Source organism: Emys orbicularis, chromosome 1, assembly GCF_028017835.1.
Source record: "Emys orbicularis isolate rEmyOrb1 chromosome 1, rEmyOrb1.hap1, whole genome shotgun sequence".
Lineage (NCBI taxonomy): Eukaryota > Metazoa > Chordata > Testudines > Emydidae > Emys > Emys orbicularis.
The window spans coordinates 77,080,657-77,104,672 of NC_088683.1; the positions used below are offsets into that span (position 1 = coordinate 77,080,657).

At 38.9% G+C, this 24,016-nt stretch overlaps 1 protein-coding gene across 1 annotated transcript; it reads right to left on the reverse strand.

Annotated features, from left to right (window-relative positions):
* Positions 1-3,210: 3,210 nt before the first annotated feature.
* LIN7A (lin-7 homolog A, crumbs cell polarity complex component) lies at positions 3,211-19,381 on the reverse strand. Its single transcript, XM_065423477.1, has 3 exons — positions 19,322-19,381; positions 16,792-17,001; positions 3,211-3,423 (listed from the first exon to the last, which is right to left on the reverse strand). The coding sequence occupies exons 1-3, from the start codon at positions 19,379-19,381 to the stop codon at positions 3,211-3,213; spliced, it is 483 nt and encodes a 160-aa protein (XP_065279549.1).
* Positions 19,382-24,016: the final 4,635 nt, after the last annotated feature.

A 24,016-nucleotide genomic window follows, 5' to 3' on the forward strand; every position in this document is an offset into this window, starting at 1 on the left:
ATGTAATACAGTGGTCTCACTAATCGTACTGTGTAATATTTGGTCTCTGAAAATTTACAGAGTAGTCAGTGTAACTCAAATCATTATCATGTGATATAATACAGTCATATGCAGTAATAGTTCATATACTATCAATACTAATGTTTTTCTAAAAAATATAGCTTTAAAATAGATATTTCAAATGGGTACATCACAATCTTATTAAGTTAAAAAATGAAACAAAAAAACTCAAACAAAATCTTTGCACAACATAGTAAAAGAATATTCCATCTTTAACTTCTGGTGGCACACTCAAGCTACACTGTTTAATTCATGTTGTCACCAGGACCACTGGATGGAATTATTTCTAGGTATTATATTGTTCATCTGGTGCTTTAAATATAATTTGGTTTTAAAAGCATGATTACTTTCAGCAGTTAAGTATAGTAATGGAACACTGTCAAAGCTGGTGGCCAGTACGTATTCTTTTTTTAAATCTATGCTACTATGGTATATCCATTTCCCCCCTGCTGTGGCTGTCTGCTCTGTATTTGATTAGATCTTATACTGAAGTGAAGGGGATCAATGATGTGAGTACTTGCAAAGAAAAAATGTAACAGGTTTTGACTTTTTTTTGTTACAAGGCTGCAACCAGAGCATTGTTTCAGAATAGTTCTGAGTTCCTTGTGCCCCCAACTCCAAGTGAAATCAACTGGAGTTTTCAGTATGCAAGAATTGGAGGACTTCCTTTTTGCCTCCTTTTTCTCTATGTAGGAGATATTTTTAAATGACAATAAATTGGTCAAGATTTGAGGATTATGGTGTTTTTCACTTCTAAGGTAGATGATATTTTTAGCCTTCCAGCTTTGGCTGTGACTGTTCATTAATCTTTGGAAAAGTAAATGTAAACTTTAAAAGGTTCTTATATATTTTGCTTTTACATTCCAATTTGATTTGATAAAGTTCTAAACTTTAAGATCAAACTGACTTACAAGAAAATATGCCAGGAACAATTTACACTTCTTCTCCTAAATATATTAACAATGAAATACAAAATAAATTTTAAAATACAGAAAAGCTAAAATAGCTGGGTTATATTTATCACATGAATATGTGCCAAACAAAGCTTGGTCTTTTGCTAACATTATCTTACTACATTTGTAATACACGGTAACAAAGATCCTATTTCTGTAACAAGTACATTCTGACAATATATATTTTATGGAATAAATATACAGTTATAGTTTTCAGTTATAGATTTCAGAATAATAGCTATAATGGATACAAGCAATACCTATATTTAAAAATACGTTCTAAGATTCTCTAGCCTTACTACTAATAAAATTAAAGTAGATCTAAAACTACCTCACTCTATTGATGCATAATAAAATATATGGAAACATCAAGAGTAAAAAGCCAATTGCTTCTACAACTGAATACTTTATAAATATAGTAACTTGCTATTTTCAGGAAAAAAAATTGAAAATTATTATAAACTGGAAGTCAGATTAAAACAACTCTACAATATATAGTAAAAAGAGGTTATGGAGTGTCATGTGGGAGTTTGTTTTATGTTTGTGGCAACATTTTGAACAGATGCAGTTTGGTTGATGGACAACAAGTTGTTCATTTCTGGAAATAACTGCAGAGAAAGACTTCGCCCTCACTAGCAGCCGATCTTGGCCTCCTTAGATATAACCCTCACTGACCAATAGGCCAGAGTTTTGTTAGAATAAGGAGTGCAAGATTGGACCTTACAATGATTTATTCAGAAGCCCCAAACTTCTCTACATTTCATAGTGTTTACTTACCATACTGCTCATTAGGAATAAAGTCATAGAAATCTTGTATCTGAGACTGCACTCTACTGAAAAGCCTTATAAAGAAGGTACCAGGTGTGTTTTGGTTCTTACTAAGTTATTCTTACACCACTTATTCATAACTTCTTGATAAGTTCAGTTATTGTGTTCTCTCTGTTTTCTTGTAACTGTAGGTTGGAATACTGAAGCACAGCTCCAATTGCTTGGTTACTGAATTCTTGATCTAGATTTTATTCTTGAGAATAACCTAGAATTAAACAAACAAAAACATTTCTCAGAGCTAACAAAAAGAATTGAGGGATTGGGTCACTCATATTTTCCTTCCTTTCTTTCTCCCCAACTAAGAATAACTTTAATGAGCACTATAGTACATTTAAAGATTTAGTTGGGGTGAGATTGTCTAAACTTTATTTGAAACCTTTGTGAGATTTTGCGTTTTAATATTTAATGGTTCCTGCAACAGTCCAGTTTAAGGTAGAAAAACACAATTTATTACACAAAACTTAGCCATTTATATCTGTAACATTAAGAGCGGAAAATAGGAATTTTGACTAAGACTCACAGAATAAGGGTCTATCAAGCAAAATTCTGATCTCACATGCAAAACCTCAGCAAAAGACTCTTGTCTAGGGGACCAAAGCAGGATACTAGCCTACAACTTGGAAGAGCTGGGTTCAAGTTCCTGCTTCACCAGAGACTTCCTGGATGACGTTGGACAAATCACTTAGCCTCTCAGTTCAGAAAATGGGAGTGATAGGGAAGTGCCATCTCACAGGGGTGTTGTGAGGATACATTCAAGATTGTAAGGCACTCAGATACTACAGTAATTTTGGCCATATAAGTACCCAAGCGGTGAATGGAATATTCCCTACCACAGTGGAGGTAGGATTTGCAGCTAAGCACTTTTCCAACACATTATGCAATGGAACCACAGTAGCTTTGGTGCATTTGAGGCTTTTTGTAGCTGTGAAAGGCCTGGGAAAAATTCCCCTCATATGTGTAGATGCTCTGCAGCATAGTAGTAAGGGACTGTTATATTAAGCCTAAAGCTGGTAGCAAAAAATTCTTAATTTTTACAAGAACTCTCTTTTTTGGCTCATTGGAGTAAAATACAGTATGAGAGGGTGTCCAGAAAGAATACTAACTTACTGCTCAGACTCTTCCTTGTATTGCATGCTAGACTTATATGCCAGGTATTGATTTCTAGATTCAGACTTGGAAAAATAGCACCACATTTTGATGTGGCAAATCCCCTACTTGCAAAGTGCATTTTTCTTGGGGTAGGGCACACTGAAATCTACCAAGTGATGAGCACTCTCCGCTCCTGTTGCGGTCGGTGCTCAGTAGCTGGTAAGAGATGCTCAACCCTTCACAGGTTCGAGCCAAAAGCATGACCAATGAATAGTCTCACCTACGACATATGATTTTGCTGTGTATTCTGCTGCTGTTGCTGCTGCTGAATTAGCAGTTGCTGCTGTTGCCGGCGTCGTGCTGTCCTCAGTTTTTCAAAACGAGCCTCCATCTCTTCCAGCACTTTGGGAGTGTAGCGCACAACCAACTTGACACTATCTTTAGCAGCCTTCAGGAGCTCCACTGCTTTTTCATGGTGCTCTCCTTCCACGCTCTGCAAGCAAGGAGAACATAGAGAGTTCTAAAGATGCTGGTTTTATCCAGAGTCCTGTCCTCTTCTCGTACTTGCTGTCACAGAAAGGATGTCAGTGGTTTAAGCTGTTTCCGTATTTTAGACTTTTCAAATGGTCATTGGGGGGGAAATGTAAATGTAAATAAGATTTATGCAGGGTTGATTGATTATCTCTTTTTGCATTTTAAATTTGATGCCTGAATCATTTTTAGGTTGCATCTGAAATGTGAAAATGAGCATAATTTCTGATTCATACAAAAACTGGGGTGGGGAGAGTTTTGCAAATATACAAGCCAAAATAATGCAAAAACAATTGAATTGAAGAAAAGCTTGTCAAACCTTTCCTGTGGTTACCAGATAAGAAAGTGGAATACAGGGAGTGTGAAAGCTTAACATGGGTGAGAAGCGAGCAGGTTGGGTGTTTGGGAATGGCTCACTAGCCTTTCATTTCTAAGGCACTGATACTGCATGGAGCTCACTGCAATATGTAAGCACCTGCTTAACTTCAAATATGCGAGCAAGCCCACTAACTTCAGAGACTATTTGTGTTTAGAAGTTAATGGGACTGCTCACATGCATAATTGCATCCTTTGCTGAACTGGAGTTAGTATCACAAGTGCAGACCCCTTCCAGTAGTGACTGTTTGGTAGCCTATGCAAAATGAGCTGGTGCTCTCCATCCAGTTAGTAGCAGACAGGCATATGTGCTGCAATGTCCACTTAACTGCATCTGCAAGAGTAAACCAGGAGGCCAAGGGGTGAGTGATGAACCAGGACCTTAGTTTCCATAATCTACACATGAGCATGTACATAATCCTCCTCATGCAAGTAGACACCTTGAACTCTAAGTCTTGCTCATGTGAGTGCAGAGTGATGCGTATATTTAAGTGTTTGCAAGATCATAAACTAGCCCAGGGGTCGGCAACCTTTCAGAAGTGGTGTGCCGAGTCTTCATTTATTCACTTTAATTTAAGGTTTCACGTGCCGGTAATACATTTTAATGTTTTTTAGAAGGTCTCTCTCTATAAGTCTATATATTATATAACTAAACTATTGTTGTATTGTAAAATAAAGGTTTTCAAAATGTTTAAAAAGCTTCATTTAAAATTAAATTAAAATGTTGATCTTACGCTGCTGGCCCGCTCAGCCCGCTGCTGGTCTGGGGTTCTGTTCACCTAGGCCGGCAGCAGGCTGAGCGGGGCCTGTGGCCTGGACCCCGGCTGGCAAGGGTCCGGCAGCCAGAACCCCAGACCGGCAGCCAGAACCCCAGACCAGCAGCGGGCTGTGTGGGGCCAGCGGCCAGGACCCCAGACCGGCAGTGGGCTGAGCGGCTCAGCCCGCTGCCACTCAGGGGTTCCATCCGCCGGCTTCTGCCAGCCGGGATCCCGGCTGCTGGACCCGCTCAGCCCACTGCTGGTCTGGGGTCCCGGCCCTGCCCACATATGGTGGGTACCTACCTTCTCCCTGGTTCTGGCCCATTCTCTTCCTCTCTCTCTGCACTGAGCTGAGAGTGGGAGTGCACTGAGCACAGGGCTGGGAGTGAAGGAGCAGGCTGGGGGGTTGGAGTGTAGTGTCTGGCCAGGAGCTAGAATGAGGGAGGGGGCTCAGGGTTGGGGTTTGGGTGTGGAGCGTTTACCTGGGCAGCTCCCATTTGGTGCAAGGGGTGCAGGTGGGAATGTGGGGTGTGTGTGTGCAGGAGCTCCTGTTTGGTGCTTAGGGTGGGGGGTGGGGATGTGGGGGGGTGCAAGAGTCAGGATGTGGGGGGTGCATGGAGTGTGGGGGGGCTGGGTATGTGGGGGGGTGCAAGAGTCAGGGCAGAGGGCTGGGGGCATGTGAGAGGGGTGCAGGTGTCAGGGCATAGGGTGTGGGGGGCCTGGGTATGTGTGTGGGTGCCAGAGTCGGGGCTGGGGTCGTGGGGTGTGTGTGAAGGAGTCAAGCAGAGGGCTGGGTGTGTGTGAGGCGGGTACAGGGCTCAGAGCAGGGGTCTGGGGGGTGTGCGGGGCGCAGGGCTCCGGGCACGGGCCTAGGGTGTGTGCGGGGCTGCAGGGCTCAGGGAAGAGGGCTGTGTGTGTGTGAGGGGGGGTCAGGGCAGAGGGCTGTGTGGGTGTGCGGGAGGTCAGGGCTCAGGGCAGAGGGCTGGGTGTGTGTGAGGGGGGGGGTCAGGGCTCAGGGCAGGGGCCTGGGTGGTGGGCGGGGCGCAGGACTCAGGGCACAGGCCTGGGGGGTGTGCAGGGCTGCAGGGCTCAGGGCAGAGGGCTGGGTGTGTGTGAGGGGGGGGTCAGGGCAGAGGGCTGGGGGTGTAGGCTGGGGTCATGGGGTGCTCACGGCAGGGGGCTGGAGGGGATATGCCCCTATTCCACCACCCCCTTCCCCAAGGCCCTGCCCCCGCTTCTTCTCTGCCTCCGCTGGGAGCAGCGAGCACGCTGACTCCACTCCTCCCCCACCCCCTCCCTTGCAAGGGCCATCAGCTGATCGGCCGGCAGGGAGGGAGGGAGGAGAGAAGGAGGAGGGACAGGAACCCAGCATACTGCGGGAAGAGGCAGGGGAGCCGGCAGGACCAAGCTTCTGCCCCCTGCCCCCATGCCGGGCTGGGCTGCACAGGATTTTTAATGGCACGCTGCTGCCTGCCGGGACATGTGTGCTATAGGTTGCCGACCCCTGAACTAGCCTATCACACCCAAGAGGTCACATCCTCCCCCCCTCACAGGGTTTCAGAGCCCAGGCTCCAGCCCCAGCCTGAACGTCTGCACTGCAGTTTTATAGCCCTGAAGCGCTAGACCTGCAAGCCCAAGTCAGCTGACCTGGGCTCTGAAACTAGGTGCTTCAGGTTTTTTTTATCAGTGTAGACATACCCTTGTGCTAAGCCACATTTATGCTGGACTTAACTGTGTCTGAAAACAGAATTTGAATTTGGTTTTAAAAATACTGCAGTTCTAGCTAAACTCTGCAGTACCAGACTGGCTTTGAGTGTGGTGGTGTATGTGTGTTGATATTGAAAAAAATAAAAAGGTGTGTGATTGCCGTGGAGAGGGAGTGGCACAAGTGTAGGTGAGACAAGTTCATGGTTTGTGAAATCCAAACATTTAAAATATATCATGCACGTGAAAGAGAAATGGTTTTCTGACTTTTTATGATATATGAAGGTGGCTTTTTAGTTACTATTCTGTTCGGATTTTTACCCTGGTTTCCTGGAAGACCGTAAGGGTAAGTGGAGAACTCTGATATCTATGATTTGAAACCTCACTGAGAGAAGTTGCAGGCTTTTTGTTTTTTGTAATTCAGACTATTTAAAACTATTGTTTTTGTTAACACTCATTTAACTCAAATATACAACAGACAATTCAGAGGAAAGCTCTTTTGCTAAAGATTGAAGACCTCCTTCAATTAAGAGCCAAGAAACCACATCTCTGGATTCTTCAGAAAAAACAGGGGAGATGAGACAACATTACTGACATTTCTAAGCTTAAAAAAAAAAAGTAGAAATTTTGTTGAAGTTTTTTCTATATACAATTACACACAAAAGGAGACTAACCCAATGTCCATCTCCTGACCCACCTACCACTGAAGTCAACTTTAAAAAGCAGCTTCCAGTGTCTCATTTCCCACTAGCTTCCTTGGAACATAGGCTTGAGCACAGTAAATCCTCTTTACTGACTGCTTCTCAATATGTAGTTATTTATTCCTTTTCAATTTCCTATATTTCCCTATCCCTCTTTTCCCCAAATGCTCCCTTCCTTCTCTTTCTTTCAGTTCTGAATTCTAGATTTCCAATCCTCACAAGAAGTGATATTCAGTCCTTGGAACAAATGATTGATAATGCCTATTTGTGAGAGAAAGCAAGGTCTTCTGTCAATGAGGTTTGACATAGTCCCTCAAAAGTGGTACTTTATCTAACTTTATTTGTGGTAGAGTACAGAGGAAAAGAAAGTCACGAAGGAGAAAACATACATACTGAAGGATCTCAGGGCCCTGATTAGGGGCAAAATTCTCTTGTCAGATCAGTACATACCCTTTCTCTCAAAAATGACTTGCATTAAGTGATATCTGCTGTGAAATGAAACACTCCCAAATGTGCTTAATTTCTGATTTGTATGTTTACATTGTTTTTAAATAGTAGGTCTTCAAAAGCAGAGGTGATTTCTCTGAAAGAGGTTTTTCATTTCCCCCCCACTAAATTGCTTGACTGGAGTGTATTTCAGGAGTACAAATTGTTCCACACATTAGGTGGAATGGTGGAATTCTATAATGATAGATGATTGTCATATACGTTCCAACAAACAAAAGTGTCTCAGTGCAAAAACCTTACAACCAAGATCTTCATGTGGATTGTAGACCATTTTTAAACGAATGTTTTTTTCATAAAAGAAAAGAAATCAAAGCTTTGCCATACAGTATATTGAGGCAAATTGTGTATCATGCTATTTAAAAGGAAACTATGCCTATATGCCACAAATCTCCAAAGAGAAGAAGCAGCACTGATAAAAGTCTAATATTGCAAGAATACGTTGGCATCATTTTAGGAACGTCAGAAATTAGAAGAAAATTTTGCTTATTTTTGTCACTTCTAATAGATTGTAAATACTGTATGTAACAGGTCAGAACAAATATGAATTGCTTCTGCTGTGGCAAACTGAGATAGAACTATCAAGGCAGAAGATGCCAAAAGCAGGCACATCACATGACTTGACTTCAATGAAATGTGTAACACAATCAATACTGTTTGTCCTCTAACCTCTTGCTGGCAGCAAACATAACTTGATATAGGGTCCAGCACAGGATTTACATCAACAACATATTTGGAAAATACTGTCCCAAGCAAGGAATAAACTTTTAGATTAACTGATGGGACATAAGTATTTCAGAAATGTGAACATGCTTCAGAAAACATATTTATATTCAAAGTTGGGGGGGATGATAATGATCATTTCAGGTGCTAAAATGATGAGGTAGGCTCAGGGGTGAAAGTAACTTAAATGACTTACCGGTATGCAGGGCGGCTGGGAGCCACGGGCCCTTTAAATTGTGATTTAAAAGGGCCCTGGGGCAGCTGCCCCTTTTGCCCCCTCGCCCCCCATCAGTGGCCTGCCGGTACAGTCAGCACTTTCTTGCCGGTACGCTGTATCGGACCGTACCGGCTTCCTTTCACCTCTGTAGGCCATTCTGTATTTGGCAGCCAGAGTGAGACGGAACCTTCAACTAACTAACAAACTAGCTTCAGATGCATGACCATATGGTTTCTGAAGCACAGATTTTCTAAATCTCTTCCATAACCCTCCCACTGCAAGATCTTAAAGTTATGTGACAGAGTACACTTTTTTTAGTTGTTGTGATTATGATAATATAAATCTGCTGAACATACAGAGCTAAATGAAAGTAATTTGCAAAAAATAGAATTCCACTATAAATACTTGAAAAATTATTAGGTGAGAATGTGTCTAATGCACAAAACGATCAGAGCTCAAATGGAAAACAATATATGAATAGGGTATTTTTAAAATTTATTTGAAAGATAATTTGCATGTACAAACTAAAAATTTGCTTAGGTGTTTTGTGGTTTGATTTTTCAAAAGCTATCTATTTATTTTAATAAACCCATAGGGTGTACTGAATTCCATCAGAGGAGAAGCTAGCTTATTGTGCTAGCTATATAATAAATCACTAATATGTGACATGGTCACATTGATCACTGTAAAGTGACTTCTGTTCTTGAAACTAACCACATGCAGCTCTGCATCCTTCTGCATGTCACTTTCTTCCTAACGAATTATGGTCAATATGAATCGGCATCAGCATTGGGCACCCATAGCAATTAACACTGTCTATATTTACAGAGCAGCATATTTTTACTTCACTGCTGTTATTTATAATAGGCAGTAAAGCACATGGCAAGTAGAATATCTGAACTTGTATGCAATTATTTAAGTATAAAACATGTATTTTGTTTTTAAAGGGGATGGATGGTTACAGATGGTGCAGTAAGCAATTGTGATTGTGCCTGTGTAATGGATTCAACAAGATTGTGTACTTCCACTTCTCAAACCACTTACAAAACTTGACTGCAATTCATAGCTGCTCATTTTTGGCACTTCACCCCTCCCCGTTTGTATAAAGTCCTCCAGCTTAAGGGCTTGATCCTGCTCCCAGTCTAGTCAATGGGAAAACTCCCATTGACTTGAATGGTGCAGGATAAAGACTTAAGCTCTCAAACAAAACAAGGAAGGTGAAACTACAAAAGACAAAGTAAACAATTATGCTACTAAGTATGGAGCTTGCTCCTATCACAGACCTGAGTTCAGGTATTATCAACCAAAGCTAAGTTAAAGGTGAGTTTGGTTGCATCCAACACCATTACTGCACTTGGTTTTAATGCATCTGTGCCCGCTGTCATTCTTAAATTCATAAGAGTTTGGCCAGAAGGGACCACTAGATCATCTAGTCTGACCTCCTGTATACCACAGGCAATTAAATATCACTCAGTGACCCCTGTGTCAAGCCCAATAACCTGTGTTTAATTAAAGCATAACATGTGTTTGTATGCCTAGTGTTATCTGAGGGACTGCTCACCAACACACCCTCTAATAAAGAACACCATATGCCAGTGCTGCTTGCTGAATAAAAGGCTGTGATACTACTTAACACCCAACCTGGCTTCCTCCCTCTTTGTTTAACAACTTAAGAACTGCAAAGAGAAGGATATTCAGAATACACATTTAATTTTTTTTTTTATCTTGCAGCATTGGCAGGTGCTATCAAGCAGAATAAAAGTAAAAGACCTACTGTAGAGATAACAATAGGTAAAGGAATTGCAGATATTATACAGGAAAGCACTGTCATTACTATACCCAGGCACATATAATTATAGTCAAAAATCCCCTACTCAATTGCAGACAAGGAAAAGGAATCTGATTACTGGGCAAGCAGGCAAAGTGAGAGTAGTATTCCTATTTGAGGTCTGTAAGTACAGACGCTGGATTAGAATTAGTTCTTGTATACTTATGCTGTATCCCCTGCAATATCTGACTAACAGTAGCTACGCGATAAAAGCATAACCAATGCCAGATATGGACAGCTACCTCTGTGTCATGGCTGAGCCATCTGCAGGGCTTATTGCATACAATGCCCTTTACTTGGGAAAAGAATACATTACTCCCCTGCACACTGATAAGTATTTCTTTTAAAGTTCTGGTAAGACAATTTAAACAACACCAACCAGTCATGCTAGGATAAGTAATACAGGTTCTGAACACGCAGCCCTAGTTTTATGTTGATAATTATAAAGTTGGAAAACCACCAACATATGAGCATAAGCAAGCTGCTGATATTTCATTTTCATCTCATGTACCACTGCTGATCCATCTGTTATACTGCACCTGCTGTATATTATTGCTTTATCTCAGATGCAGGTGACCTGTTCACAGCAAACAATAGGTTAGCAAAACTTAGCTTTTTTGCTTCTGTTCTCAAGTTGTCTGTGAAAAGATCACTACTTCCATATTATTTTATTGTTTTGAAATTATTCTAGAAATGTTTTGTGTGGGTATAATCAGCCGCTGGATGGCTTGTGAATTGTTAGCAACAGGTATTGTTTCAAGTTTTCAACATTTATAATTGAAAATAGAGGGTTTTTTTCATTAGACATGGATCACAGATAAGTTTGTCTCACCTCTCCAGATGAGCATAACTCTTAGATTCAGGTTTCTCGTGTGCATACTCGAAATGGTGAATTTGACATTTGTTTTCTGCAATATTAGCTTAATATTTTTTCCAGCGCACAGTCCTGCAAGTAAACTTCTGTAGGCTGTTCACAAAGAGGTGAGACTATAATCAAAGCAAATGCATTTTAAAATTTGACGGTTCACCTATTTTTACAGTATTTGTCCAGCTGTAATTGAAAGAAAAAAATCTTTCCAATTAAGTCTGTTGGTCAATTAGAATACTTAATTTCCTTTTACCTGTATTTTTCCCTTCATCGGTTGGCAGTGATGCTAAATATCAATGAGATTATTTGATTTACCTCCAACCTGTGAAGTTCAAATAACTTATTTGGTTAAATATTCAACTGGAACTTGTGAAGTTGATTGATCTCTGTAGTAGCTCTTCTTTTATTTATGGAATCATATTTCCCCCCCCCCAGTGCATAGGGATGGTCGGCAAAATTTTCACAATTTCCAAAAATTTCCCATTCTGCATGGGGACAAAACTGAGACCTTTAGACATTTTCACACTCAAAAACATGGAGAGAGAGACACACACACACACCCTAGCATAGTCTGGTGGTTAGGACACTCACCTGGGATGTGGGAGATCAGGATTCAAGTTTCTGTTCCAAATCAGACAGAGCCAGGACTTGAACCTGGGTTTCCCATGTACCATGTGGTGTCATACCCCGAAGGCTATTGGCTATTCTCTTGTTTGCTGTTTTTTTAACTAGAAATTCCCATCCTTGACTTGAGAAACATTCCTGACAAAAGTTTCATCAGAACGACTATGTTCCCACAAAAAGGTTCCATTTCAATGAATTGTCATTTTCCAATTGAAAAACATTTAATCAAGAAAATTCCCAACCAGTTCTAGTTGCTGATGCTTTACTATTCTTTACAGTCTTGCCATGAACAGAAAATTAAGCTGAACACTCTTATATTTCAAGCTTATTATGAACCATTTTGGGGGTGTGATCCTATGTCCCTTTCATAGGGAGGTGCATAAGGAATATAGGATTACAGTCTTTTGTACAGTGTTTTCAGGCAGAAGCATGCTATTGGAGTGTGCCATACTATTTTAATATTTTACAAAATCTTACTGACATTTCACCTCTGCCTCATGGATTTTAATGGGGCTGGGTAAAGGGCAAGGAAGTAACAGAATACTTAGCTTTATGCCACAATGACTTCATGCTTTATGATGATTGACTCCTATTCTGAGGACAAAGATTATAATACAAAGAAAATACACTGTAATATTTATGAGGCAATTGTAAGAAGAATAAGAAATAGTGTAATCCTAACTCATCATTAAATCTTCAGACTGTTAGAAAATTCTTTTAAAAGGGATTAATTCTGCCCAGGGACTCAATGTTGTCACTTTGAAAAACTGCAGTGCAATAATTTTATTCATCTCCTGGTATACCACACATAGGAGAAGTGCAACAAATATGTGATAAGAAGTTATGGGGAGATCTGAGGGCAGAACTGGTCCCAAAGACACTCAGGCCTGATTTTTCTCCTCTCCATTCCAGTTCCCCTGTTTGGAGTCCAGAGTGAAACTATTGCAAATCAGTCAGTCTGAAAGTGACTGAAAAGTACAGTAACTATGTAAAATGACACCTTTTTACTTTACACATCTGCTCCCTGTATGTATTTACCAGGGTGGATTTGATTTAAATCAAATTCATTAATCAGGAAGACTCTATTTAATCATGGATTTTTACATAAAAGTGCATTCTTGTTGGTTGTTATAACCTTAATACACATTCTTCACAACTCAGATATAGATGTAGGTTTCATTTTTAGAAGGTACACACTATACATTTTTAAAGTGCTTTATTTTGAAAACTTTTCAGATTAGTTTTACAGCTATATCAAAAAATGAATGATTGTTTGGTTATTTCATTTACCAAAGGTAATTGAAGCAGATATTTATGAAGTCATTGGGAGGTGAACTATCTTCAATTCAACAGGTTAATCATTAATATTTGGAGGATTTTCTTGCCATGCTGTATTAGGAGGAGAACATCACCAGACAGACATTTAAATTGTTTTATTTAACTAAAACAACAACGTTATGTATTCTGGACTTTTTCTTCAACAGCAAACATAGAATATTTTAACAAAACAAGCATATGAACTTTTGAATTATTTAAACATTGAAGTTTTTTAAAATCAGGTTTGTTTCTGTTAAAATTGTTTTTAACTAAAATAGTTAAATGAAATATTTAAAAAAATATATTAAATCCACTATGTCAGCCAGGTCAACATGAGAAACTTAAAATATTGGCTTCTGCAGCTAACTCAGTCATCTTCACCTTCATTTTCGTGTTGGTTCATAATCTGGAAAAGAAAAACAAGCTCTCCTGCTTTTTCAGGTCCCAAACGATTTCTCAATTTGGAATGAATTAGTCCAAAGGAAGAAAATATTCTTTCTACACCGGCAGAAGAAGCTACTGCTGTTAAAAGTGAGATTTATCACTTCAACAGTCTCTGAATCCAAGTGCTTAAGTGACTTCCACCAGTTCACTGGTGTGACTTTCTTTAAAACATCATCAGCAAACATATATTTCTTGAATGGTTCACCCTTAGCCCTGAAGTTTATTATAGTTGGCATTATGGAGGGATGATTGCTGGATGTCCATGTCATAGCCAACTCCTCTTCTTCAGCCGTTAAGGTTTGACCCTGGTACCGAGAATTGAGAATATTTGCAAGAAAATGAGCTGGAGATAGTGCTTGTCCCATTTGTTTTTTTAATGCTTGTAATTTAACTCTGTCGTTGCATATTTCTCTTTTTAAGGTCTCACTCAGTTTCTTCCAAATTTCAATAGCGTCAGCAATAAAACAGCTATTTCCCTGCATTTTGTTCAAGGCTACAGAAATAGGCATCACGGTACTCAACATATGTTCAACATTTCTCTTAAGCCCAATGTTGAGAACTTTGGCTGTGACAGTGCCATCTATTTTTTCATGATCTTGTTCACAAACTGTCATCAGATTAGGCCAGTTCTTGATACAGTGCTCAAAATAGTCCACTACTGAGTTTCATCACACGTCTTGTGGGAGAGTTAGCTTGGTTCCTCCCACTTTTTTCAGAGCAGCTGCTGCAAAGTGGTTGTTACGCAAGTATTTTGCAATTTCAACAACATTAGCCTTTATTTCTGGAACACTGAAGTCTTTGGCTAAGAGGTGCATCAAATGAGCAATGCAACCATATGTTATTAGCTTGGGACTCTCTTCTAAATTTCTTCTCATCTTAGACAAATTTGCAGCATTGTCTGTGACCAAGTTGCGTACTAGACATTTGAATTTTTTTCTCCATCCATCAAGACTCAGGTTAACAATTTCACCCTCCAGACCTTTTTCACACTGCTCAATTTCTCTTTCATACACTTTATCTAGCAATTTGCCTGTGACATCTGCTCTGTTGGGTGGACTGTATCCTGGTCTTAATGACTGAACCATGTTAATGAAGTGTGGGTTCTCAATCCTACAGAAAGGAGAATTTGTTGCATAAACAAACCAGGCAATTTTTTCATATATTACTTCTTTTTGTAGTCTGCTGGTTCTTATCACAAACTTATCTATGGCTGTTTCTGGATGATGGAGGTTTTTTTCCTTTTTGCTACAGGTGTTATACTGTGGCTATGTGACATACATGATGTGACTGAAACACTATCATTGGCGATAACTCTGAAACAATAGAAAACGATGGTGATCTTGAAGGTGGATAGTCTTCAGAATCCTGTATGTTGAGGATGGATTCTCCTAAACAAAATAAGTCAATGCAGATATTTAATTATTATTACCATACTGCTCATGGTATTACACATTGCATTCACTGACATGCAGTACTACTTTAAAGGTGAAATTATAAAAGGAAGATCTGCCTATTTCAGTTATTTATCTTTTTATCACAATTGCATCTAAAATGATAGTACCATAGAGTAACAACTATATTTTTTGCTCAAACATGAGAATTCAAGAATAGTCCAGAAGGAAGACAAGCAGTCCTTAAGAAAGAAGTATGAAATAAAAAAGTTTACCAACCTGAAGATCCTGCATGTTCAGACACGTTCCTTTCATCATCATCTTCAACGCAGCTTCCTCCTGAGAAGGAACACTTCTCATGATGTTGTTTCATTCGGGCAACCAGGCCTTACATTTCTTTCTTGCACTGTTTGCATTTTGCACACATGCCTGTCTTACCCACAGGTAGAGGAATTTAATTAAAATAATCCCAAACTGGGTCTCTTTTACGGCCTGCTGCCATTATAGGTTTTCCCTTCTAGTGAGAGAATGGTATAATAGATCTCAAATCAATGAAGGCTACACTCAGAAAGACTTCAAGACTTCTGGAATATGCTGCTCAAACAGTTTCACTTTTGTTTCTACTGCCTGTCCCTCTCTTCTCAAATTTATCTCCAGACTTCTTCTCCTTGTCCAGATCTATTCCACCCCCAACAATCTTCTATTCATTGAACTTTTTGAAACTTTGCACTTTTAGAGAGAGATAAGGGATTGACTCTGTGTACACAAATTTGCAGAGGGACAATAGGGCTTAGGTCTGTTATTTCTCACCTCTATATATTATTTAATTATGTATTTAAAAACATTTTTGCTGTTAACAAGCATATCATCTCTGGAGACACAAATCCACAGTTTGAGAACTGCAAAACTAAGCATCTCTGATGGTATCTTCTAGACTGAGCACTGAGTCCCATTGGGTAGATAGAAAGATAAACCTACATAATCTATACAGAAGCCCCTGGGACCCCATACAATTAGGTCCCTAATCCATGAACTATTGGAACTCATTTACAAAACTTTTCTTAAACATTACATGACTATATTGTGTCATACCATAGAATTAGAATTTATAATCCCTATTCCATGATATATCTTTGATGAGCTATAATGTATCTTAATTAAAACATCTTTAGATAGGTTTTTTCCTCAAAAAGCATTTTATCAAAAAAATCCGATTTAAATAAAAAAATCAGATTTTTATTTATTTATTTTTTAAATCAATGATTTCTATGCACCCTGGTATTTACTAATATCAGCTGATTTTAGTGACAAAAATAACACTACAGAACAACACAAGTAAAAGAGAATGAGCTGGATTTTATTCTTCATTGTGAATCATCAACAACATTGTTTACTTAGTTCCTTTTTAATTATAGTTGTACAAAGCCACTGAAGGCCACATGACTGCACAAATGTCACAGAGGGCCTAATTTGGCCTGCAGGACTGTTATTGGCTATGAAGTACAAGAAGAAAAAAAGCCCAGTTTGACTCTCCAATTGCAGCACTGGCAATGACAGAAGATATCTTTTTAACTTGTAAATTGCATGTATTTTATGCAGAAATCGAGACAATAAACAATGGAAATCCATAAGGACATTTTTAGAGTCACTTCTCCGAGCTGAGCCACACTGGAAGATGAAGCTCTAACAATCAATATTATAACAAAGATGTGGTGGCATAAAGTTGTTTAGTTCACCGCAAATGTACCATCTCGGGTCTCTTACTGCAGAACTAATTTTGTTTGTGGTTTTTTAAACATTTTAAGCATTTTAAACCTTCATTTGGAAAAATAAAAACTCTCATGAAAAAGGAAATCACTCTAAACTTTTCACATACCACTCCGTTAACAGAAAGCAGCTGGTCTCCTCGCTTGAGTCCTCCATGTCTTTCTGCCACCCCTCCAGGAATTATACGAGAAATATATATAGGAGAGTTTTGTTCCTTTCCTCCCATCACGTTAAAGCCAAGACCTTCATCAGTCTTTGGCAGCTCCACCACTCGAGGGTGTGAATGGCCTTCACTTGCTGCAAAAGCAGCAACTGTTGCCTGGAAGAAAAGACAGTTATTTGGCCATGTAATGAGATCACTGTTAAGCCCTGTCGTTTGTTTTGCAGAAAGAATTCGTTCACATGAAAATAATATTTTGAAATTCTATCAAAGATTTGAAAGCACTTTACAAATGTTAAGTCTCAAATCACTCCTTTGAAATACTTGGGGAAACAGGCACTGAGAGAAGTTAAGTGACTTGCCCAATGTCACCCAGAAATAGATCCTAAAAGGCCAGATTGCTAGTCATCTGTTCTAACTCTGTGACACATTACTTCTCTTTTTAAAGCAGCTTTGTCACTCACTTTTTTCCTTACTGCTGTGCAAGACACCGATATAACCTTCTGCTGTACTTCTAATTTATGTAATTTGGATAAAGTTAATTCCCCCCCCCAATATATATATGGGACTGATTATTTGGTTTATTCTTTGCCCCCAAATAAATCCTGAAGAAAGATATTTCCATTTAAACTATTTTATTAAATAGCCTCAATAAAATCTTCCTCTTGAAAAAAGTGCTGATATATTAATAACTTTTACAACAGGGGCATGAACTTTTATACTGTAACTGCACTTTATATAAATAGGACTAGAAAAGTAATGCTAAATAATCTTCAGATTATGAAAGTATAAAATGAATTAAACTAAATGACTATTCTCACTATAGAAAAATTACAAATATGTAAGGTATTGTAAATCTTGTATGAAGAAAAGAAAAACATTCTTTATTCAATCTTTCACTAGCAATTGTCTCTCTTTAATTGTAGACCCTGGTAAAGCATTAAGTAAACATTAAAAAATTATTTTTACTTTTCAACATATCCTCAGATTTAAAATTACTGCAGTAATTCTACATTATGTTAATGCTTGTTCAGCATTCTAATAATGTTTATGCTTAATGGAAGCTAGTAGACGATATGAATATAATGGATTATTCTCAGTTATATGTACTTGCTCATGCAAACCTTGTCATCATGCATACATTTAAATGTCAGACATGAATGCACTAGGAAAATACAATGCAGACAGCCCAGAAATAACCAGGAAGTATTGCGATATTCAAACATTGCTCTGTAACCCTGCTGTTCTATATGAATAAGAAATGAGAATGGCAAACACTATTCAGAATTTTTCACCCTTTATTATACCACGTAGCAATCATTTTTGTGTTTGCCTACAGTGTAAACAAATCATAATCTAACATAATTTTCTACATTCAGTAGTAGAACCTTTACAAATCTACATTGTTCATTTGAAGTTTCAATTAGAAAAAGGTTAACTCATAAGAAAAAAACCTAACTCAATATAACAAAAATGAAATAAAAAATCAAATGTAGGAAAATATTTTGGTTACTGTACAGTAGGCTAATTATTTTAAACGTACTGGTTACCATAGGGAACATTTCTCTGAAATACTGTAGGTGTCTTTGATATGTATTTTTGATCTTTGTGTGTTTTTACTATTGTCTTAGGTTTTTTTTTATTTATTTGCTGCTTTTCCCCTAGTGTAGCTTTACAAGGGTGTAATCACATTAAAACTAGTGGGATTTTGCCATTGACTTCCCTGGGGGAAGGACTGGGTCTTAATGAATTATTTTCCTGAAAAAATACCATGGCTTTCCTAGAATACGCTTACTGCACGATATCTACATAACCCGTTTACCATGTGGCGGGTAATCTTCCTTTACCATTTGGTGCAGAGGGAGTAATTCCATGATGAAGCCCTGTTGGAAGCAATTATTTTTGTTCGTGCACTGAAACCACAAAGCATATTACATATTGGGTACAATAGGGATTCTTCCATCAATACAGGGGAATTCACACATCGTTACCACTCACTTTTATCAGACTTACATACTTGGGCCCTGTCTTTCAGAAGTGATGGGCACCCACAGCTCCCATTGACTTCAATTGGAGTCTTCTGTGCTCAGCACCTCTGAAAATCCTACATGCATTGATTGGAGGCTAGACCACCTGCTACTTGGGATGAGCCTTATAGGAGAATTTGTCATAAAAATATTGGTATTCCAGGTTTAATTCTACAGAATGAACCAGTAGATTTGCTTTTGCAAACTGATTTTTCAATAAACCACCAAATCCCATGATATCATTCTCTTTTCTTAAGCTATAGAAGCAGCACAAAGGTTAAATTTGCCATTAGGATTGTTACCTGGGAAGTAGCACTGGTTCTAGACTCTGGGCTGCCACTGATGTCTAAATTTTCTTACAGAGCACACACGAATACCTGAAACACACACGCGCACAGTCAATTACTAGGTCACTTTGGTAACATGTACTTCAATAGTTGCACAGGTCTTACCTTTGCAGTGGCCCTGGCACGGAATTCTGGGCAGCCATTAACAGTTATGGTTTCATGCATATATTGATATACCTAAAATGTTCATGGAAATAAAGAGGAATTAATTATAGGAACAAAACCTTAATTTATTTTACCCTATCCAGGATACACTCTTTCCATCATAAGATGGTTTCATTAATGTTCCATTAGTACAATTAGGGAATCCTGCGTTTGTTGCCCTAGCTGTACATTTAGTTCCCTTGAAGACATTCTGTGCAATCCTCCGTCTAAGTCTCTCAAAATTGCTCCCTGGCCATGTCTGCCTTGGACTGTGTCAATTGCCTCTGACAGGAACTTGTTGAGTTTCTGTGACCTCTGAACCCCCTCATGAATTGGGAAGTCAGGAGGCGGAAGTAAAAAACAAAACAAAAAAACCCCCAACCTTTCCTGATAGGGTCTGTGGAGGGAAGCCCAAATTAAATCTCAGGGAATTTAATTGTAGAACGTGGGCATCGTACTCAGCGCTACAGACCTTCACCATCTAAGCTTGGTGGTGGTGTTGAATTTAATCTTTGCTGTAACCTATTGGCATTAGTCTGTCATGACAAATAGTGGGGAATAAGGGATGGCAATCTGGGTGGTAGGTTAGCAATGGTTAACATTGGGGATGGTCCTTGATGGATTGGGACCCTGTGTAGCCTTTCTGTATCTGATATACAATTCAGTATTTTTCTATAGCATTGTTTATACAGTTTCACACTGCACAGATTAATTTGTACGTAAAAATGCGGAGTAAATTTACATTTGCAGTTACACTGTACCACACAGGTAGCATGTACAGATGTGGTGGGAGAGAGCGGAAGAAGGATGCAATGGCTAAGTTTAGGGATGGAGAAGTTTTTTGGGTTTTGGTTTTTTGGTGTAGCTGCCCCAATGAAGAAGGGAGAATGCAATGTGCAGGTAGGTGGAAATCAAGGTAATGGCAAAACAAGGGAAGGGCTATCTAATAACTGAATTTTTTTATAGCATCCAAATGTAGTAGGCACTTTCCTACAGAGTGGAGAACTCTTTGATTATCACCAGCATAGAAATCATCCTGGGGCTGAATTCTGAACAATAGTGTCTAATGGGGATAAAACAGATTAAGGGAACAGGATGAAACCTTTTGCCCATCTCTTGTTAGGGTGAAATCCTGACCCTGTTGAAACAAATGGCAAAACTTACATTGACTTCAGTAGGGCCAAGATATCACCCTAAAACTTAAAAATAAATAAATAACAAATAATAACCAGGTACTGAGATCACTGACTCAGTAATCGTTTTGAAATGTTCTTTTTTGTACGATGACAGTGAATTGTGTTGAGATTTAACCACAGCATTCTATCAAGCTAAATCCTGAGAAGTTATTTGAGACGTTGATTATATAGCTTGGAGAAGCCAAGGGGTGGTGGGTATTCATATAGTCAGCAGTTATCAAGCAGAACTGATATGACTCAATAGTGTCTGTATATTATCAGTGTGTATATGGCAGGTTGAGGTTGAGGCAGAGGCTATATAGGTAACTAAACTGCATACTGATGAGAGAACAAGGCTTTTAGAATGCCATTAAGCCAATGTAATGTTTGTCTGTCTATCTTTCTGCAATCAGTCATACAAAAGCAAGAACTTCAAATCTTTCCAGTCACTAAGAATTTTTTAAAATTAGCAAATTTAAGATGGTGTTCTCTAAAGAATTGTCAGTATCACCATGGTGACCATAACATCTGTAATATAGTTCTATTCGGACAGGAATTTATCTTGTAATTTAAAACCCCTTCACTACAAGCAATTGATGCTATTACCCTTGAATATCAGCTTGATGCAACAGCAAATCCAGTTACCCTACCTGATTGTCACATAATGCTTAATATAATTTGAGATTAAGAGAGATAAAATATACATCTAAATGACTTTCACATTATTAAGTTAAACAAAACAATAAAAGGATTAACTATACCAGTTCCAACAAGCCCTTGAGGCTTTGAGTATGTTACAGATTACTTGTTGTAACATCATATACAAAGCATATAGGGCTCCATAAATAACTACCATATGTCTGTAGCCACAATATCTCTTTTATCTAAATTATCTCAGTATCACTTCAGACATTTAGATTATATTGTGCACAAAGAAATGGACACAAGCAATCAATTCTGTTGCCTATCCTATGTGTACACATACACTAAAAATGTTCTTTGTTCTCAAGGTAAAAAAGATCATTTTTATTTTCAGAAGAGAACACAGCTGTTTTTTTCAACACGCAGTATATGTCAAGGACCAGAAACAGTTTTAAAAATCTTATTGCCAATTCCAACATCAGCAAAACATCCAATGAAAGATTTCTTAACATACTGCAATTCTCATAAATACAACAGAATTTTTTTAGAAGACTCACCAAAGATTTACTCAGATAAAACATCATTCATGATAAATCAAAGATGATGACAAAGGTACAGTACTATAATTACAAGTGTCTGAATTAATCTTTAGGGACATTTATTAAAGAGGTCTTTGAAAATGGTGTCCTGTGGTGCCCATGAAACACCAATCACATTGAAAGACCATGTGGGATCCAGTTTAATGTGCCATGTCTTTTTTGTCATTTCAGTGGAAAAGCAAACAGACGATAATTGCTTTCATTTTAATCTTTTTTTCTCCAACAGGAATAATGTGAATATACAAATAAAGCAAGAAGAAGTCAAAGGTTCAATTTAATTTAAAGATGTTTGCCAATCTAACTATCCATATAAAAAGAAAAATCCCAATACTTTTTCCAAATAATATTGCAGGGTTATAGCCAAGAGGTTTTCCTTGCCACCAAAGTGAACTGTAAACTATAATGAAGTATCATCAACAAGCTGAGGCACTGAGACATGAGGAAGTAGCATGAACATTACTACATTGCAAAGCACTTGATATTAAATTTTGTGTGTATGGTTGGTGAAATGGTGGCCCGTTCCTTAACTGACCAGGCACCAGGCCCGTTATCAGACCCGCTGGAAAGGGAGTGAGTGATTATAAAAGCCAGCAAGTGGCTCATTTGAGGGGGAACGGCAGGGAGAAGCTGCAGGAAGGGGCAGGGTCCTGCAGGACCCCCTACGGAAGGAAGGCAGGCTCCATGTGGTAAGTCCTGGGACTTGCGGCTGGCTAGGAAGCCTCAGCTGACAGTCTCCATTTTCCTTTTATGAGTTTGTGGATATACGGACAATAAATGGAGCCCAAAGCCAAGGTTTAAAGACTAATTTGGTATGGCTGATAATTCCCCAGGCTGGTGATGAAGCAAGTATCTTATAGCTGGTTTTTAAAAGTGTAAAGTGCCTAAAATTCTAGATGGATACTGGTAAATAAATAAATACTGAAGACCAGGATGTGTAAGAGCTTCACTGATTGGTACTGACCACTCTAGTATACGCACTACATGGAAGCCTTCATTTTAACATGAAGGAAAGTAAAAATGGTTAACATCCATTGTGCTGTCTGTTTCAAGAAAAGCTTCTAAAGCCAGGTATTTATTGTGCAATATTTATTTCTTAATCTAAAATACTGAAAATGAATGTCACTGAAGCTGCAAAGGCTGTTTTGGAGGCATAGGGTTGGAAGGTTGGTTGGAAGGGCACTAGAGAAGAATACAATTGTAGTAGCAACTGAGAGGATGGGGAAAGACCACAGAAGAAACTGGGGAAGCCATCCCCACAAGCAATTAATAAAAATGGAGCTGCAGGTGAAATTTCATTATTTCCAAACAAAGAGCTGCAATTGTAGGTTAAATGGTGACATTTCACCTTTTCTTTGAGGAAAAAAAATGATTTCTAGGAAGAATGTCAACTCCCACATGTGAACGTTCATGAAGCAAAAATGTGATGTATGTAGGTATTTATTTTTTATTCATGCAGCTCTAATTTGCCGTATGGAGCCAGAAATACCTAGCTTTGCGTTCCACTTCCATATGCCACATGCAACACAACACTCTTAACGAGAAGCACTCCAGATAGCGTGAATATAGTATTCAGCCACCATTTATGTAGCTTGTACAGTTAGGAGCCTTAGCTATAATAAACTAGGTAGGAGCTTTAGCTATAATAAGCTAAAGCTGCTCCCTCACAGTACTTTGCAATCCATGCCGTTCTTTGCGGTGAATCCCCATTGTAGCACAGGAGCTTTAGCTGGCATAGGGAGGTGTACATTATAATAATAAGTACCTAGCTCTTACATAGTGCTTTGGATCAAAGCATTTTACAAAGGAGGTCAGGATCGTTATCCCCGGTTTACAGACAGTAGATGTGACTTTCCCAAGGTCCTCAGCAGGCCAATGGCAGAGCCAGGAATAGAACACAGGTGTCCCAGTCTCAGTCCAGTGCTCTGTCCACTAGGCCTCACAGCCTCCTGTTACATAACATTCCTTCCTCCCCCTCCCACAAGCACTAGAGGATAGCTTGGTGACAGAAGCTATTGAACAAGGGCCCAAAACAGTGTAATGTGGACTGAGAATGCAGACTGGCCTACTGAAGTCCTGGTAAAGTTGTGGGAAGACACTTAGGAAGTGTAATGCCGTCAACGCTCTGTTGCACGAGGGACACTACCAGAACCATTCTGTAAGAGCCTATGTGTAGCAGTGTGTTTACTGCTTGAGTTCTCGAAGTTACAGTTTAAATAGAGACTTCGCTCAGTTAACCCCTT